The 17,925-nt window shown below is 32.2% G+C and overlaps 2 protein-coding genes across 4 annotated transcripts; both read right to left on the bottom strand.

The window, feature by feature from the left end:
• Positions 1 to 1,929: 1,929 nt before the first annotated feature.
• On the bottom strand, positions 1,930 to 7,692 carry LOC134721138 (uncharacterized). Of its 3 annotated transcripts, XM_063583913.1 has the most exons (3): positions 6,840 to 7,358; positions 3,948 to 4,004; positions 1,930 to 3,017 (listed from the first exon to the last, which is right to left on the bottom strand). In XM_063583913.1, the coding sequence occupies exons 1-3, from the start codon at positions 7,264 to 7,266 to the stop codon at positions 2,506 to 2,508; spliced, it is 996 nt and encodes a 331-aa protein (XP_063439983.1). In that variant the 5' UTR covers positions 7,267 to 7,358; the 3' UTR covers positions 1,930 to 2,505. The 3 variants fall into 3 exon arrangements, 2 of the variants coding, with proteins under 2 accessions (XP_063439983.1, XP_063439984.1); XR_010107828.1 differs by lacking the exons at positions 3,948 to 4,004; positions 6,840 to 7,358 and adding an exon at positions 7,389 to 7,692; XM_063583914.1 differs by lacking the exon at positions 3,948 to 4,004 and having other exon boundaries at positions 6,840 to 7,355.
• Positions 7,693 to 14,701: 7,009 nt separating this feature from the next.
• Positions 14,702 to 17,248, bottom strand: LOC134723331 (short-chain collagen C4-like). The gene is made up of 4 exons (XM_063586952.1): positions 17,040 to 17,248; positions 16,291 to 16,359; positions 15,218 to 15,454; positions 14,702 to 14,940 (listed from the first exon to the last, which is right to left on the bottom strand). The coding sequence occupies exons 1-4, from the start codon at positions 17,206 to 17,208 to the stop codon at positions 14,702 to 14,704; spliced, it is 714 nt and encodes a 237-aa protein (XP_063443022.1). The 5' UTR covers positions 17,209 to 17,248.
• Between the last annotated feature and the right edge of the window lie 677 nt (positions 17,249 to 17,925).

Here is a 17,925-nt window from a genome sequence, read left to right as displayed (position 1 = left end):
CTGGTCTTTTTGTATTTTGTATTAAAATTGTGTTATATATCAATAGTATTCGGTCAACGTATGTTCACCAGTTTTTGTTAATATGTCATTTAGTTGAGTTAAGCATTCTAAATTGTTACTTTATAGTGTGTCTTTCTATGTTGTGATGTTACACCATTTTTTTGAATTTTTGCCCTGTCCTAATTAAGGAACCTGATGTTAAGTGGTCGTCGTTTGTTGATGTGGTTTCATTAGTATTTCCCGTTTCTTATTTACTAGTAGATTATACCGCTGTTTTTCCTATATGAATGGTTAAACACTAGCTATTTTTAGCTTGTTGTTCGGTGTGAGCCAATGCTCCGTGTTTAAGGCCTTACTTTGACCTATAATTGTTTACCTTTACAAATTGTAACTTGAATGGAGAGTTGTCTCATAGATATTCATACCACAACTTTATTCACAACCATTATTCATTTCATAGTTTTAAAGAAAGATAAGAAGTTAGCAATATCCTTTAACTCTACTTTCCGCTATATAAATGATGTTCTTTCACTAAATAATTCAAAATTTGGTGACTATGTGGAACGCATCTATCCCATCGAGCTAGAGATAATGGATACTACAGATACAGTTAAGTCGGCCTCCTATTTTGACTTACATCTTGAAATTGACAATGAGGGTCGGTTGAAAACAAAACTTTACGACAAAAGAGGTGATTTCAGCTTTTCAATTGTGAACTTTCCATTTCTAAGTAGCAACATTCCAGCAGCACCTGCATACGGGGTATATATCTCCCAATTGATTCTCCCAATTGATACGATATTCCCGTGCTTGCATTTCCTATCAAAATTTTCTTGATAGAGGGTTGCTGCTCACAAGAGAGCTATTAAAACAAGAGTTCCAAATGTTGAAGTCATCCCTTAGTAAATTTCAAGGACGCCATCACGAGTTGGTTGACCGTTATGGAATAACTGTTTCACAAATGATATCGGATATGTTCCTTACGTCGTAACTACAATCCCCTACCCTTTCATGAATGTGACCTACCAAATTAGACTATTTACCGGATTTGTAATCACATAAGCAACACGACGGGTGCCACGTGTGGAGCAGAATCTGCTTACCCTTCCGAAGCACCTGATATTACCCCTAATTTTTGGTGGGGTTCGTGTTGTTTATTCTTAAGTTTTCTATGTTTTGTCATGTGTACTATTGTTTGTCTTTTTCATTTTTAGCCATGGCGTTGTCAGTTTGTTTTAGATTTATGAGTTTGACTGTCCCTTTGGTATCTTTCGTCCGTCTTTTAAGTACTCCAACACCATACAATATCAAATGGATCTCGAGCTCACACTGTTGATTAATAAAACATCAGTAAGGTTTGTCTAAAGAAGAAGGACGCGAGTGTATATCATTGGTAAATTTTGACTCTTCGAAATAAATTCATATAATCGATTAGTAGATTCAATTGATAATCATATGTTATTTGATTAATTTGTATCTTTAAATTCCATATTTGTATCAGAAGCTTATACCAAGGTTTACATAATTTGCTCTTTCGAAGTAAATAGACGCAGATATATTAAAGATATGAGACGACTGTATATCCACAGTAACACCGTCAAGGAACATACACTGAAAAATAAAACTTTCACAGAAAATGAGACTGAAACTACTGATTATAAATATTGGGTGGGATAAATAATGGGAGGGTTAGTTTTCGGCTATCGACGGCAGAATGAAAAACTTAAAATTCTTTAAATCACAAGGAACCAATCAGAATGCATTGTTATGTTATAAAATTCATAACAAGTTGTATCATTAGCTGTATGTAAAGAACCGAAATAATTCGAACAGTATAAAGTCTATTTCTTTTATCTCTAGTTGCCAATTATATATTTTTAATTAATTAAAAATAGCACAATTTGCTCTTTCGAAGTAAATTGACGCAGATATATTAAAGATATGAGACGACTGGATGCAAAGCAATACTAAATAAATGTTCAGTAGGAATTAAAACGAATTAAAATAAAACATTTAATTTTGGCAAATTATTACAATTTCATATGAAAAAACAATAATAGACGTTAAAGTTAATCCAATCAATGTTCAGCACCAAAACCCCAACGGCCAAACAGTAACTACAGCACATTGATTGATATTAAACAAAATTTAAAAGCTATTTAAGTTACAAGCAAAAATAATGAAAATACTGACATGAATGGTCAGAAATCACAAAACATCACTGACATGAATGGTCAGAAATCAAAAAAATATTACTGACATGATTGGTCAGATATTTCTAACAAATACATATAATAATACCGACATGAGTGGTTAGATATCAAACAATACCACTGACATGAATGATCAGATCTTTCTGACAAGATTGGCCAGAAAACAAAATGTTCCCTTAAGGATATATACAATCACCCACTACTGTAAGCACAATTAGATAAAAAAAAAGGCACAGAATAAGATTGCTCCTTCTGTTTAACAGTAACAAGATGAGACTTAACATCCTCTTGTTTAACAATGAGACAATACTTGAACAAAAAAATTTGTCAATTTTAAATTACCAAAATAATTCAAATGTAACTTACAGATGGGTGAATAAAGTTCACAAACTGGCATCCCAAACTTTAAAAAAGGTTTATAAGTAGCTACAAACTGAACACCACGTTTAAAGCATAAACTTCTTAATCTAGAATTAATAGTAGTGACAAAATAACTTGTATTCTGAAAATCAAGTAAGCGTGGGATAATTGCTGACATAACTATGACAGTATGTGGCTTAACTAATTTCTCAATTGTAGAGATAAGCACATTATAGCCTATATCAAAATCAGCAATCTCATAGGTACCAACATTGTTGGTTCCTACATGAATCAGAATTATATCATAATTTACCTGAATTGTTCCACAATTAAGCAAATTGATCATATCCCAAATATTTGCTCCAGGAAAGGCTTGCAAGTGACACCTTCTAATTGTTTTAACATGCTTGGCTATGGAATCGCACACCAGAGTAGACCTAAAATCTATAAAGAGCAAAATTTATTTTAAAACAAAGTCTTTAATTTGTTCCGCTACATTGATTTTATCAGATAAAGAACTGACAATATATTTAGTATAGCAATTGCTTTTCCAATCACCCATCAATTGAATAGAACTAGGAGAAACCCCTGCTTTCGATGCCAACGTTGCTCCACCTCTTCGGAAACTATGGGAAGAAAATAAATTTGGATTTAACCCAATTTTACAAAGTAATTCTCTCAGTTTATTCTGAAACTGGTTATAAGTAATTGGTATGCATTTCCCCTTTTTTTTATAAGAAAAAGCGGCATCATCTGACGTGCAAGGATTTAAATAACACATCCTTTTATAAACATTTACTGGGCAAAATTTAGATAGAGGATATGCAAGCAAAGGTATCCTTAAAATACGATTACCCAACTGAATTGTTTTTGTCCATTTGAATGCAACTATTATAGGAGACGGAAAGACTGTAACATCACCTCTGCACAGCTGTTTATTTTTGTCAAATTTCTTGGTTGATACTGGAACTAAATTAGACTTCCTGCTTAAAAGTAATAAAGCAAAAAGAAATAAACACCAATATGTCGCATCTAGCGGCGTATTCAAATTCAAATGTTCACGAATTTTTCCTAAAATTTCTAAAGTAATAGGAAATGCCTGTTTAGGTAAATGTTTTAATTTCCTATCTAACCCTTTCATAGTCAACTTCAATTCGTAAGACGAAAAAACATCCACATGTAATCCTAACAACAGGAAAAGAACTTTAACTCCGTTTAAATAATTGCGAATAGATTGAGCTGATCTGAAACTTCTACTGAGAAACTCGGAATAAGTGCATAATAATTCAGAATCAATATCAAACGGTTCTAAATGAAAGTAATTACAAAACAATAAATAAGCTCTCCACTGCGTTTTAAAATTAACCAAAGTACCTTTCGCGAAAGCCGAAATCCTAGTCACAAACATATCTCGTCTTAGCACTTGCAAATCTACAAAAACACGAATAAACAATTACCAAATATGTTCAAACTGAAACAATTCTTTAGAAATCAAATCTCTAAATAGGGACATGCCTTTTGTCCTCTCGTAAAAGTCTAACTGAAATTTATAATCTAAATTCCATCTAGACAAAAGATCTGGTAAACGGTTATCGCAACCTGAAATATGTTTAGCTTTTAACTCAAAATTATTTACAGCTGCAATCCAACAAACTTCCCTCAAACACGACTGCAGGAACTCATTTCTGGTGGCGCCTGTATTCAAAACACGTACTGATACCATATTATCGCAATAAATAATCACCTTTAAATTTGTGAAATGTTTTCCCCATAATTTCAAGGCTACTACAATCGTCAACATCTCTAATAAATTTATATGCAAGTTTTGATCTAAAATAAACTCTGGAAATGAACAGTGAAAGTATCTTCCATCCATCCATCCGCCACATCCTGTCAAACATGCATCAACAGAAAACAATTGATCAGGGTTTGAGAATTCATCAGATAAAATCATAGAAATCCCATTATAACTAGGCAAAAATTCCTGCCACCAGAATAAATCACGTTTAAAATCAGTTGGAATTACTATTTTCCCATTATCGGGAAAATCTCTTAACCAATTTAACAGCCTTGACACAAAAATTCGGCCAGAGCGCACACATTGAGATACAAAATTTAATTTTCCCAGCAATGATTGTAATTCTCTCTTTGTACAATTTGTGCTACAGAGCCAATTAGAAACTAACTGCAGAATCTCTGACAATCTTTGAGTATCAATAGAAATTGTCATGTTCTCAGAATCAAATAAAATGCCAATAAACATCATTTTAGTAGTAGGCGGACAAGCCTTCTCAATTGATTCTTCAATGCCACAATTCTGTAAAATAAGACCCAATTTAGCATAAGCATCATCACTGCTGGAAGGAATATCACATCCAGCCAAATCATCTAAATAGTTCAAAATATATATACCCATGTTTTGACATATAAATGCAATAGCATTTGTTAGTCGCATACATATATATGCAGCAGATCTCAACCCCATTGTTAATACACGATCGTAATACAAGTGTCCTCTCCATTTGTAACCTAAGAGATGGATGTCACCGGGGTCAACGACTAATTGTCTATAAGCCCGTTTCAGGTCCCTCTTAAACATTCTGCAACCTTGACCTTTACTCTTAATTAACATAATAAAATCATCAACCGTGGGATATGAAACTGAAATTTCATCGCCTAAATAACGATCTTTGAAAATACCAGAATTAACCGCCTCGCCCTCTGGAAAGCTCAAATCAACAATAACTCTGCGTTCTGTTGAATCCTTTTTAGGAACGGAATTTAAAGGAGATAAAGCTGAAGGACAGCTGAACGGATTTGCCTTAAATGGTCCAACAATTGCTTTATAAGAACTTTCTTTTTTCAAATATTTGGCAATATCATCTGGAAAATCAGTAGCCCCCGAATGATTACGGGAAAAAGATGACCTGAACGGGCTCCCATCGTGACCCACCGGCCATCCATACTCTAAGAAGTCACAAACCTGAGCGTCACTGTAATTCTGTAACAAACTTCTTAAAAAACAAATATTGATTTTAGAGTAAATTGGAATTTTACAACCCTGAAAATTGTACAATCCAGATTTTTTAACAATGTTATGAATAGATACAAAATTTTGCATATCATCTAAACCCAAATAACTGTTACAACAAAGACTGCATTTAAGTGAATGTCTAGAACCCCATAATGTCTTTTGAAAATCAGGTAACTGAACATGTTGATTTAGTCATTCATTATGATGAGGACATGCAGACGAACATTCAGGATGATGACTTTTAAGTTTGTCTAATCTATAACAAGTGGCACAAAAATGATGAACCTCACGTTCAACACCTCTAATCAGAATTTTATGCGGTGATGTTTTTGAACATTTATTTTTCTGAAATAACGAACAATACCATAAAGTATGTGTCTTGATCTCTTTTTTTGCCCCAAAAGAATGCTTCTTATCGAACTCTTGTTTGACATATTTAGACAAAAGAGGAACTTCCAAATTATCAGGAGTATCTTTCCAGGTTTTAGCACCCGTTTCAATTTGTCTCAAAAAGGCAGCATAGAAGTCAAGTAAAGATTTCCACTGATAAATGGAACTGTAATATACAATTTTCTTCAAAAGGGACAATCGACTATTTCTCTCGATAGCTTTAATTTTACTTGATCCAATTATTTCTAATTCCCCTGCAACAAACAGCTTTAAATCTAAATCTTGAAATGAAACAGATTTATTTATATATTCGTACTGAAGTGTAGTATGGGGCCAAGTTTGTGGATTCTGCACGTCATCGCTTGCTTTAGCAACCATACCCGATTTAACCTTTCGCTTTTTAAGTGATTTCTTTTTACAGGACGAATCTGTACCTGATGTACTTGAAGTATCATCATCAGTACTAGACTCGAATGAATCATAGTCAGAACTATCAGATGACTCTGATATAACTCTTGACTTGTGTTTTGTCACCCTGGAGCTACCCGACTTTTTAAACTTTTTGGCCTTAGCCGATTTAACCTTCGGGACATGAATACTGTCGTCCGAATCGGTATCAGAATATTGTAAAGGAACTTTTGAACTCTTCTATTTCAAAGATTTGTTTTTACGTTTGCGTAAATGCGAAGAAAAATCATGCTCACTAGTAGAACTACCATGAAGACTTTCACTAGAATCAACTAAATCTATTAAATTATTCTTTTTTAAAATATATGATAATTGTTTCTCTACTAATTTAGTCAACACTTTCTTTTTTCTTAACTTGTCTAAATTGATCTCACCCTTCCTTTTAACACTTTTGGAGTCGCTGGTGTCTTTTCTTTTCGCTGATTTGGTCTTTTTACCGGCTATTTCAGTTGATTTCACTTTAGGAGCACTCGACTGTGGCTTGTGCGGATTGTTCGACTTCTCAACTACACCTTTCTCCTTGACCGGATCAATAAGTTTACTCGACTCCCCATTTTTTAAACGAGTTTTTGGGATAGCCCCCTGTTTTTCAAAATCGGATTTTTCAAGTTTCCTTTCTTTTTCGGAAATGCTTAACTCTAAATTGTGGATCCTATGTTCCAACCTATCCACTTCATCAGGTGAAGTCTCATGATCAAAAATGTCAGAAGTAGGGTCCGAAACATCGAGAACGTCCTGATCCAAACCAAATTCACTTAATAGTTTATAATTTTTTCTAGCTTTATTTCGGGTTACAGCCATGGTAAGCCTCCTGTGTAAGACAGTACAACTTGAAAAAGTAATTATTTTTTTGCAACAAATGACTTGATAAAAAATTTAAAAGACAAAAAGAAAAAGAAATTAATCACCAAAAAAGTACTTACGAAAAATAAAGATACAAAAGTTTCACAGCTCAAATAAATCAAAAGTAGTTGCCATGCCTCACAGGATGAACTTTCAACGGAAAACACAACATTAGTTTTCGGCTATCGACGGCAGAATGAAAAACTTAAAATTCTTTAAATCACAAGTATATAAAGGAACCAATCAGAATGCATTGTTATGTTATAAAATTCATAACAAGTTGTATCATTAGCTGTATGTAAAGAACCGAAATAATTCGAACAGTATAAAGTCTATTTCTTTTATCTCTAGTCGCCAATTATATATTTTTAATTAATTAAAAATAGCACATCTTAACAAATACAAAAGATTTCCAAATTTTCAGTGTTGATACTTTTTATGTTTTGATTAATTTGCATGTGAAATATACACCATTTGGAATGGTGAATGGCAAATATATCCAAGTGGAAAATTCGGTTAGCCATTCTATAGGCTCAACTCATCCATTTCGTCTGTAAAGGTGTTAATAAAAAGAAGGACTTGCTTAAGAATTATGTACCCTTGTATTGATTCAATGCTAAACATATGGAAATTTATAGAAAATCCACAGCTTTTACCCTTGTACTCTCAAAATTGGCCATTTAGTGACTGAAATATATATATTGCATGCAGCGCTAGCATTGACTTCCTTAAAAAGTTTATCAATGTAGTTATTGGTTTAATCAAATATAAATATGGATCAAAATAAAGAACGAGGTGTTTTGGAATTTACAGGTTGCTTAGACATTTTTGTAAACAATAAATGCTAGCACATCATAGAAAAGCAAGTGAGTAATCTATGTTTCAAATTTTATAACAAAAACCTCTGAATTCAAGGCTGTGGATTTTCTATAAAAATCTTGGTTTATTTGCCGCAAAGTCCTCTTTTTCTATTAAATGCAATAAAACATTAAATGATAATGCTTTGCATCAAGTTTCCCTTTGGTATATGTACAAAAAGGCCGATATCTTTTATTCATAATACTTTTAACCAATCAGAAGACAGTAAATACACCAAATTTGATTAATAATTTTAAATTTGTATGATTTATCACAAATGTTATAGTTTGACCTTATTGCCTCACATATTTTGTCTCTTGTGAGAGCTGTCTCATTGACAATCATACCATATCTTTTTCCGACGTAGTCGGTATAGTTTCGGTTTGTACCCTTTGAACTTAAGGACGATTAACTATGGCAACAGAATACGCATGCTCGAAAATCCTTTCTGTGATTAGACAAAATGCTGTCATGGTGGATGATTTGATTGTGTTTGAAAAAACGGCTCGTTAATTATATCGTGATGGAAAACAAGTGAAAAACTATAAATATTTGAACTAGATCTTACAAAGTTTTATATTTTTATAAAAAAAACAATTGTTTCTCCAATAGCTCTTTGCATCCATGACAGCTGTTTATTCGGGACATTATATAATTTTTAATGTAAACTTTGTTGTATGAACGTACATGACTTTAAGAACGCACAGGTCTACGCATGTGAGATTTTCGCGGGATTTTGGTGAATGTAAGCAGAAAGATACGAGGACCGAGAATATAGAATTTCTTGTAGTTACATTCAGATGGAGATTTAATTAAAGAGGTCCTGCATCATTAAGTCATTGTGCTTCTGAAGGTTTTCGAAATGATAGTTTGTCATTATGTCGTCTTATCTTTTAATTACCAAACGTGACTTATTCCCGATTGTGACTGTTTTGCTGTATGTGAATTCGTATTACTATAAGACGTGTTTCTGTACTTGTTTATCCCAAATTCATGTATTTAGTTTATATGTTTAATGTTATATTTGTAATTCTCATCTTCTCATTTTGTCAAATGTGTTGACGTCTTTTTATTATATTTAGGTGTTACGGATAGAAAAATTAATCACCGCCTTTATTAATTATATTTAATTTTGTACGATTAATTACGTTTGAAGTTGGATTCATAACAAACTGGACATATATATATATTACAGTTAATTGCTATTAATAAGTATTGCAATATGCATTTTGTTTTAATGAATTATCAGTATTTAGTTTTAATATAATCTTAAAGCAATCCTAATTCTAGCTCACTTTTAAATTATAGTTTTTCATAGTTATCAAAAGTACCAGGATTTATGTGTGACGTCATGCTGTTTCTAAATTTTATAAATTCAAATGTAGCATTACGTTTGCCTTTTCGCCATCGTATGTGACGTCGTTTTTTTAATTGCGTTAACGCCTGGACTGATTCTGGTGTGTCTATGCTGTATTGAACTTGGCATCATGTATTCAGGTTTAGTTTTCTGTAATAAGTTAATACTTTAGTTTCATTATGAATATATCTTTCACATTCATTTGTTAAAATTTACTGTTTGCAATAGCATGAATCGTTCTATATAATAGTGTTCTTATCCCGGGCATAATACAATGCCGTATTTAGCAAAACCTTTTCAACTTTTGATCTTCAGTGCTGTACAACTTTGTACTTTTTTCACTTTCGATCTTGTATATCTGGACGTTATGTATTCGGGTTTAGTTTTCTGTAATTAGTTTTTACTTCAGTTTCATTATGTATATCTCTTTCATATTCATTTGTTAAAATTTACTGTTTGCAATAGTGTGAATTGTTTTATATAATATGAATGTTCTTATCCTGGGCATACAAACAATGCCGTATTTGGCAAAACCTTTTCAACTTTTGATCTTCAGTGCTGTACAATTTTGTATTTGTTTCGTCACTGGTGAGTCTCGTGTGGACTAGAAGCGTTTTTGGCGTATTGAATTTTAAACCTGATGCTTTTTGTTATCTATTAATCATGCTTTTCTTTGTCTAATATGTTCTGCTTTTTATTTGTATTGTAGTCCTGTAATATTTTGTTTTCATTTCAATGTTATATTTAACTGTGCCATTAAAGTGCGAGGTTTGGCATGCCTTAAAACCAGGTTCAACCCACCACTTTTATTCCCCTTTAAAAGTGTCCTGTACCAAGTCAGGAAGATGGCCATTGTTATAATATTGTTCGTTTTTGTGTGTGTGTTGCATTTTAACGTTGAGTCGTTTCTGTTTTCTCTTATTTTTGAGATAAGACGTGGCACGGTACTTGTCTATCCCATATTCATGTATTTGGTTTTGATGTTATATTTGTTATTCTCGTGGTGTATTGTCTGTTGCTTGGTCCGTTTCTGTGTGCTGTTGCGTTTCGGTGTTGTGTCGTTGTTCTCCTCTTATATTTAATGCGTTTCCCTCGGTTTTGGTTTGTTGCCCCGATTTTGTTTTTTGTCCATGGATTTATGAGTTTTGAACAGCGGTATACTACTGTTGCCTTTATTTAAACATATACTCAAATTTAAATACGTCGGATATCTTTTTTAAAGATAGTTCTTGTTTTATATGTCAAATATGAGCACTCTACTAGAACCCTGTAAAACAATGAAAATAGTCATTCGTGTCCAATCATTTAAGCTACTGAACAAGAATCTCCTAAAAACAACCAACATTTTAGTACTGATCGGCAAATCGCCTTGTACTAAGTCTTATCATTTCAATAATCTAGGATTTCTATAGTAAGACTACAAATCCATGCAATAATCAACTCAACATGTAGGTAAAACCAAGGATTTCTATACTATACAAATCCTTGGTAAATCTACAGAAAATACCGAACACCGGGGAATATTCAAAGCGGAAAGTCTCTAATCAAATGGCAAAAATCCAAAGCTCATACACATCAAACGAATGGATGACAAATATCCTATTCCCGGCATTTGCTCACGAAGATAATGTTAGACAAAACCTATTTTTAAAACTAGCTAAATGTCTCACTTGTATGACAGTCTGTCAATTGACTATTTATTTTGTTTATTTCAGCATGCAGTTAATACTTCCAACTAATTTTGTTGTTGTTGAACATTACATATGTACAATCGAATAAAAATCTGTCACATCGACGATTAATTGCCCATTAATGTTAATGGAACGATACACATTACGTGGTCATTATGTCATTCTAAATTTAGAGGATATTGGCATTTTATCTCAATAACATGGGAGTTATCTTCAAATGTGTTGACTAATTAAAGAGAACATGTGAAACGGAATGGATTAAGTAGAATAAGTGTTTATATGAAATTAAATTTAATCTCCATTATTGTCTTAGGGGCTACATACTTTTTATTTTATTAAACAAACAGCTTGAAAAAACACAGTAACAGTGACTTTTATCCTTGACCTGTTTACCCAAGGGCCAATTGATTACTTATCTTTCCCATATCTTTCATCTGGATTTTTTCATTTTGTTTTATATTTTTAGAAACATAGACTTTGATCTTTGACCTATTGACCTTTAAATCCATGTATATCCATAAGGTTGCCAAATATTCCAAGCAAGCCGATGAAACGACGGATAACAAACGTCAGTTTCCTGAATTTGTTCATGTATTTTCTTATGCAGGAAATGATGGATTAAACGTTGTAAACCTCTCACTTATGACAGTCGCATCAAATTCCATCATATTGACGATGATTTGTGAAAAAACGAGGCAAAATAGGTAAAAATGTCACTATTAGGGGTACAACAGCAACCCCCCGTTCATTTTTTTTAACAAAAACACTGGGGTGATCTCAGGTGCAATGGAAGGGGAAACAGATTCGCTTCACATGTTGCACCCGTCGTCTGACTAATGTTTTTACAAAGCCGGTAAATAGTCTACTTTGGTAGATCTTATTCGTTAAAAGAGAACGGAATTGTAGTAATGACAAGGAACATATCCAATATCACCTGTGAAACCAACTAGTGGTCGCGTTTGTAAAAGTTACGATGAATACACCTTCACCATTTGGAACTCTTAGTCGTAAAGTTTGGTTTAAACCGACCCTTAAAGTCAGTTTCTAGATAAGTCCCAATCAAATGGCAAAATCAAATGGCAAAATCAAAAACTCAAACATATCAAATAAATGAAATATGGTAAATTAAACCTAATATTATAGCTATTTAAACCTCTCGCTTGCAGATGCCTGAACAAAATAAACAAACATAATAGGTAAAAATATCTAAATTACAACAGTCAATATTGTGTTATAATATAAATCAGTAAAAAACCAAAGAAGCACAAAATAGCATATCGACCAGACATATCAGCAAGAACTAAAAACAATAATACACAAAATAACTATAGTACCATAACACAATGACGGTTTTGATAAGTACAGAGCCACGTCATTTATTAAACAAAGAAACATAAAAAGGCATATAGACAAAGCACACATATCAAAAAGGAACGCATGCAACAAAAATGTTTTACAATAGCACAATAACGGGATGCATAAGAGCAGAGCAACGCTATATGTATCGAAGTAACATCAAAAGATATATAGAATTAAAAACCAATTTTTTTAGAGAAAAATTGAAGGTCTTTCCACATCAAGCTATTGAAAAGAATCTAGTTCTGGTTAACTCAATGTTAAAATTGGCATCCAATCATAAGTTTCCTTAAACTGATATGATAAATTAATTGTTTCTATATATTTTTTAATGCAATAAAGGAGATAATGTGCTACTTCCGGTGAAGTAAATGTCACTTTCAGTCTCATATAATAGTTTCTTTTACACTGATTCTAAAAATATATAGTTTCATATACTTTTGCGTGTAGAACGGAAATTACTTGGCCACTTTCGGTTTATCAAAAGTCATTAATTGTCTTGAGTGATAAGTTTATGTTTCTACTTTACACAATATATGGATTCCGAGTACTTTTATATGAATTAAGTTCAAAATTAGGTACTTCCGCTTTTCTCAAGGTCACTTCCGGTTGTTATAGTTCAAGTTCATACATCATCTTACCTTTTGTAAAAAGTCATATGGCTTGATAATGCATCAAGTTGAAGTTAATAATGAATATTTAAATAACCTTATATAAAGACATTTCAGGGGCACGAACTCTTATCAGATGTCATTTAATTGTATCAAACTGAACGTAACATATCTTCATAACAATGAAGCAAACATCTTGCACTTGTTCTTTTATATGTATCTTTCAAAGTGTTGGAGAAAATGCAAAAACAAGCAAAAGTCACAATTTAGAACCTGACCTTGACCTTTGACCTTAATCTCATTTTCTAAGTTAGGACCTATGGACCTAAAAAAAGAAGATTCCAGGGTAATACGGTTAGGAGTTTATGAGTTGAAAAAATATAACGACAAATTTATTTGGTAAGGGTAGATAACTGCTATAAAATTTCATCGAATTGCTTCGATCCAAATTTGTCAAAAATTCCTGAGGATGTATCGAACAATTTATAAAAAGAATTTTGTCGATATCTTTTTTTGTTATGAAGGAGATCACATCTTTGATAAACAGTGAAGAGGGATATACATCTTACAAAGAAAATTGTTCGTCTTAGTCAGATGAAATTAAAATCGCATAAACTGTACGATACAATATAAAAAATATCTAAGTGACATATTGCGAAACAAAAATATTAGATTTTGGCGGAAAAAAAGAAGAGATACAATAGGTCTTTCAACAGAAAAATTGAAAGACCTGAAAAGCACATTAGCAGAAATGAAAGACAAGAATACGAGAATATCATAAACAATAATGACAGGATGTACAGGTACCTCAAGTATCTCAACCACTATAAAAACAAACAAATATTTAACAAAAAAGCACACAAAGTAATATGTCAAACAACCTCATTCATTGCTTTTTTATTTTTGTATTTCTATTCAAGAATGCCAAATCCAAAATTTATACAACAAAAATTGAACTTGAATGTATTTATTTTCTTGTGTAAAAAATCAAGAAAATCGAAACAAAATGTTATATTAACTACTTGCGTCCGAAGCAGGGTTCTTTATTTACCTTAATCAGGAATTTTAAAAGTATAATATCTAAATGCAAAGAATATATTAGAACTGGAATAGTTAAGAAGCTATATACCTCCCCCCACCCTCACCCACCCCAAAAAAATAAAATAAAATAAATAAAAATGTTAACGACAAAAGCAATCGAGGTCAATTCTTTTTCAGTGAGATCAATTTATTAACAGAAAAAAATTAAGTATCATGTTGTTCTTGCCTTCTGTGCTGGTGATTCCCATCAGGGACCAAAAGTCCACCAGCCGCGTTATTGATCAAGTGATATAAAAAATACACATGAAAAAAACGCTTGAGTCCGAATTGCTTGTTGTTTAGAACGCTCAAAGTCAATACTTTAAAGCCACGTACGTGTAAGAAATAATTATCAATTTAGTTCAATTCGATATAAATATTAGTTTGTTAGCATCATATATCTATAAATAAATGAGAAGACGTGAATATTATATTTTGTTTTATTTAGAACAAACTGCACAAAGCACTTCGGTGTTATCCTTGTATGGGGGACATCTCAAGCTACCACATTTCGCTTTGATAGGATAAAACAAAGCACCATTATTGTTGGCTGATTGATTGTCCAATGGTTCTGCTTCTGCGTCCATACAAATAAAGTCCATCTGGTTATATCTCTTATGTTGACTCATCAAAAAACCATGGTACTCGGATTTCCATCCTTTGTAACAGGTCTTCCTTCCTGAAGTACGAACAAAAATTAAATAAAACATAAAGAATATATAATATGCAATGATTATGCAACACATTTACACTTGATTCTTCAAATGAATTGTTTTACATCACAGAACAGTGACACTAATTAAAACCTATGCATCTAAACACATAAACCAATCGATAACCATGAGAGTTTCATTACATAATGCACGATTCGTTGCAAAGCGAGGAATATCCTATAATTTTGTTAAGTATATTTCAGGTGATTTTAAATAAAAACTAAATACTGACAATGAAACTACCTGGTATCATTAAAACAGAAACTTTCCCTGTCCTCCGGCAAACAGCACACGGAGCCTCCTTTTGTAACATTTTTGAACGGAAACCGGACGGTTTATTGGTGGACCATGTATCATACTCGGCACCATATAGTCCGTCATTATCATTGCTGGTTACTTTACCATTCTCTGGATCGCTGGGTAAACAGAGGTAGTTGGAACCTCCTCCTTTGTTGGTGTAAAAGTTACCTCCAGCTTGACCTGAATTAGTTCGAGGAGATTTGATTTTTTCTATCGATATGTACCATTGACAACGATATCGCGAATAATGTTTAGATATTTTGCTATTACCATTCCAGAAGTAGAGAGCATATACAGATATGTACCATTGACAACGATATCGCGAATAATGTTTAGATATTTTGCTATTACCATTCCAGAAGTAGAGAGCATATACACAGCACACTTAAGGACATACGATACAGTTTTGATCCCGTATTTACAAGTTGATGCAAACTTGCAAATAGGCCATTTTTTACCTGATTTAATCAAATATTTAATGAAAACTATACCTTCATGTGCTACTTTTTTAATCAAATGAGGTCGAAATTTAGTATATTTGCTCAAAATTCGGATTTGTGTCCGTATTTTCCCTTTCGAAGGCATAACTTTTTTGTTTAAAAAAAGATAAACACAAATTGTGTTTTTTTTGTTAAATGATTTGTAAATTCTAAAAAAAATATGCATTTAAGACGTATGCACTTTTCATAAAAAAAAATGAAACATAAATTTAGTATGATTTTGCTTTCTCAGTAAAAATTTAAACCGTGTTGTATAGTTATGAACCGTTTGTTCATATCTTTTAAATCATTTTAACCTATACCTTGCGTCCGTCCATTACATTATTTCACACTGCTCATAACTGCCTTATGAGTGCTATGCTAGTTGTTGAATTTGAATGCAAAGTTAAGTTACATACACGGAATTGTATATACATGTATAAGAAAAAACCAGAATGTAAATCAAAATAAATTTACTGTACATCTGTAAGAATCAGACACGTAGAATGATAATGATAATTAAAACAACAAACATACCCGTATACACAAGGCCCGCACCTTTAGGACACGTTTTCTTCCCCCATCTGACATATGTCACACCTATATCTAGAAAAAACACAGCATGGTGTTAATTTAACGAAAGAATCCGTATTAAAGATGTAATACAAAACAGCTACGTTCGGTGTATCCAAATACAACCTGTGAAGAGCCTTTACGTAGGGATTTCAATAATCACACAAATACTCATTTGAATTCAATAATTAAAAGATTTTTGCAATATAAATCAATAGAAATAACAAAAAAATCTGTTATAAACTCACACCAACTATTAAATTTTAAAGACTACTGAATGTTTTTACGTAGTAGACAATAAGATAGATACTACATTTTTATATATAACTGATCATTTTACACAATATTTGATCTCTACATTCAAATAAATATACCATATAATGTTAGTGTTAGAAAATTATAAACTTTATTATAAGACTGAAACTGAGAAACTTCGGAAGGGCGAGGTTATACTGAGACCTTCCCCAGTTTTGTGCCGAATACACAATATGTTTTATAGTTAGATTGAGTTTTGATTCGCTACGCGAGTGATGCATGCTCTGCAGAATATAATTACTTTGTTAGTGCAACTGGACTCTTTCAAACTTTTATTTACAAGATTTGAACATTAGTTAACAAATGTTGTATTAACTAACACAACAATTGTCAGCCTTTGTGATCAAAAGATAAAAAAAGTAATTGAATGCTGTATTTCCCTCTCAAAAGATACTTACCCTGGTTTGATTGTGCAACAGTATCCGCCTTTCTGGAAGTATGCAAGTAATGCTTCATCATGTCAATAAGAGATTGGTCTGATGGGGTGAGGTTGTACTCTTTACAATCATTCCCATAAACACTTACAACAAAGGCAACTATTGTGGTTGCAAAGCTGAATGTGAGCATACTGAAAATCAAGTTCTAATAATAAATTGTTAGAATGAAATGTAAAAAATCAAAATTAATTCACTATGAACAAAATAACATCAGTACATGATTGTTTTACCTCTTAGACTCCCTATAATTCGTCTGTCAGTTAATGCTGTATTTTCATTATATCTTATATTCCGGATTGATCAATATTTTTTTAATTTGGAAATAGCGTGTAGAAGAAATACGATAGCGTAACAATATATTTTGACATTTCAAATGAAAATATTTAACTGAATATAAAGAAAGCATAGTTGTTATTTGATTATCTCGTACAACAATAAATAATAAATGGTAAAGCGTTGTAAGCTGTGTTCGTCTTTTACCTAGTATTTTATCATAGAAAATTAATATTTTCGTACTTCGTAAAATGGCATTGCATATTAGTTATACAGAACATATTATATAACTTGCTATACAAAATGATATTTGTTTTTCTTTGAAGCATGAACGGTAATCTTAAGTTGATGGCACTTAATTGTCAGTTGGTCTTCAAATAAAGGTCTGTCTTTAAAAGACGTATCAACCGTATCGTTCAGTGTGACGTATCCGCATCTGCAGATTTATCAAAAAACAAAAACAGTAAGTAAGTAAGTAATGAAAATGAGCAACTGATTAATTTCTAAGGCAAAAATTATCAAAACAATAAGGAAATATCGAGTATTTGCGGAACATGTAATCTGACTTTTAAAG

This window comes from Mytilus trossulus, chromosome 6 (assembly GCF_036588685.1).
Source record: "Mytilus trossulus isolate FHL-02 chromosome 6, PNRI_Mtr1.1.1.hap1, whole genome shotgun sequence".
NCBI lineage: Eukaryota > Metazoa > Mollusca > Bivalvia > Mytilida > Mytilidae > Mytilus > Mytilus trossulus.
The sequence above is the reverse complement of the archived record's forward strand: the minus strand, read 5'-3'. Positions and strand labels throughout refer to the sequence as shown.

Bases quoted from the DNA above. Each gene is read 5' to 3' on its own strand.
- LOC134723331 (XM_063586952.1), bottom strand. From the start codon at position 17,208: ATGCTCACATTCAGCTTTGCAACCACAATAGTTGCCTTTGTTGTAAGT. The intron at 15,455-16,290 runs GTATGTTTGTTG...GAACTAATTCAG, and splicing joins TGCGGGCCTTGTGTATACGG to GTCAAGCTGGAGGTAACTTT. The intron at 14,941-15,217 runs GTAGTTTCATTG...TTCGTACTTCAG, and splicing joins TTCTGTTTTAATGATACCAG to GAAGGAAGACCTGTTACAAA.
- LOC134721138 (XM_063583913.1), bottom strand. From the start codon at position 7,266: ATGGCTGTAACCCGAAATAAAGCTAGAAAAAATTATAAACTATTAAGT. The intron at 4,005-6,839 runs GTGAGATCAATT...GTGTTTTTGTAG, and splicing joins CAAAAGTGTTAAAAGGAAGG to ATTTGCAAGTGCTAAGACGA. The intron at 3,018-3,947 runs GTACTTTGGTTA...TGCTCTTTATAG, and splicing joins GATTTCGGCTTTCGCGAAAG to ATTTTAGGTCTACTCTGGTG.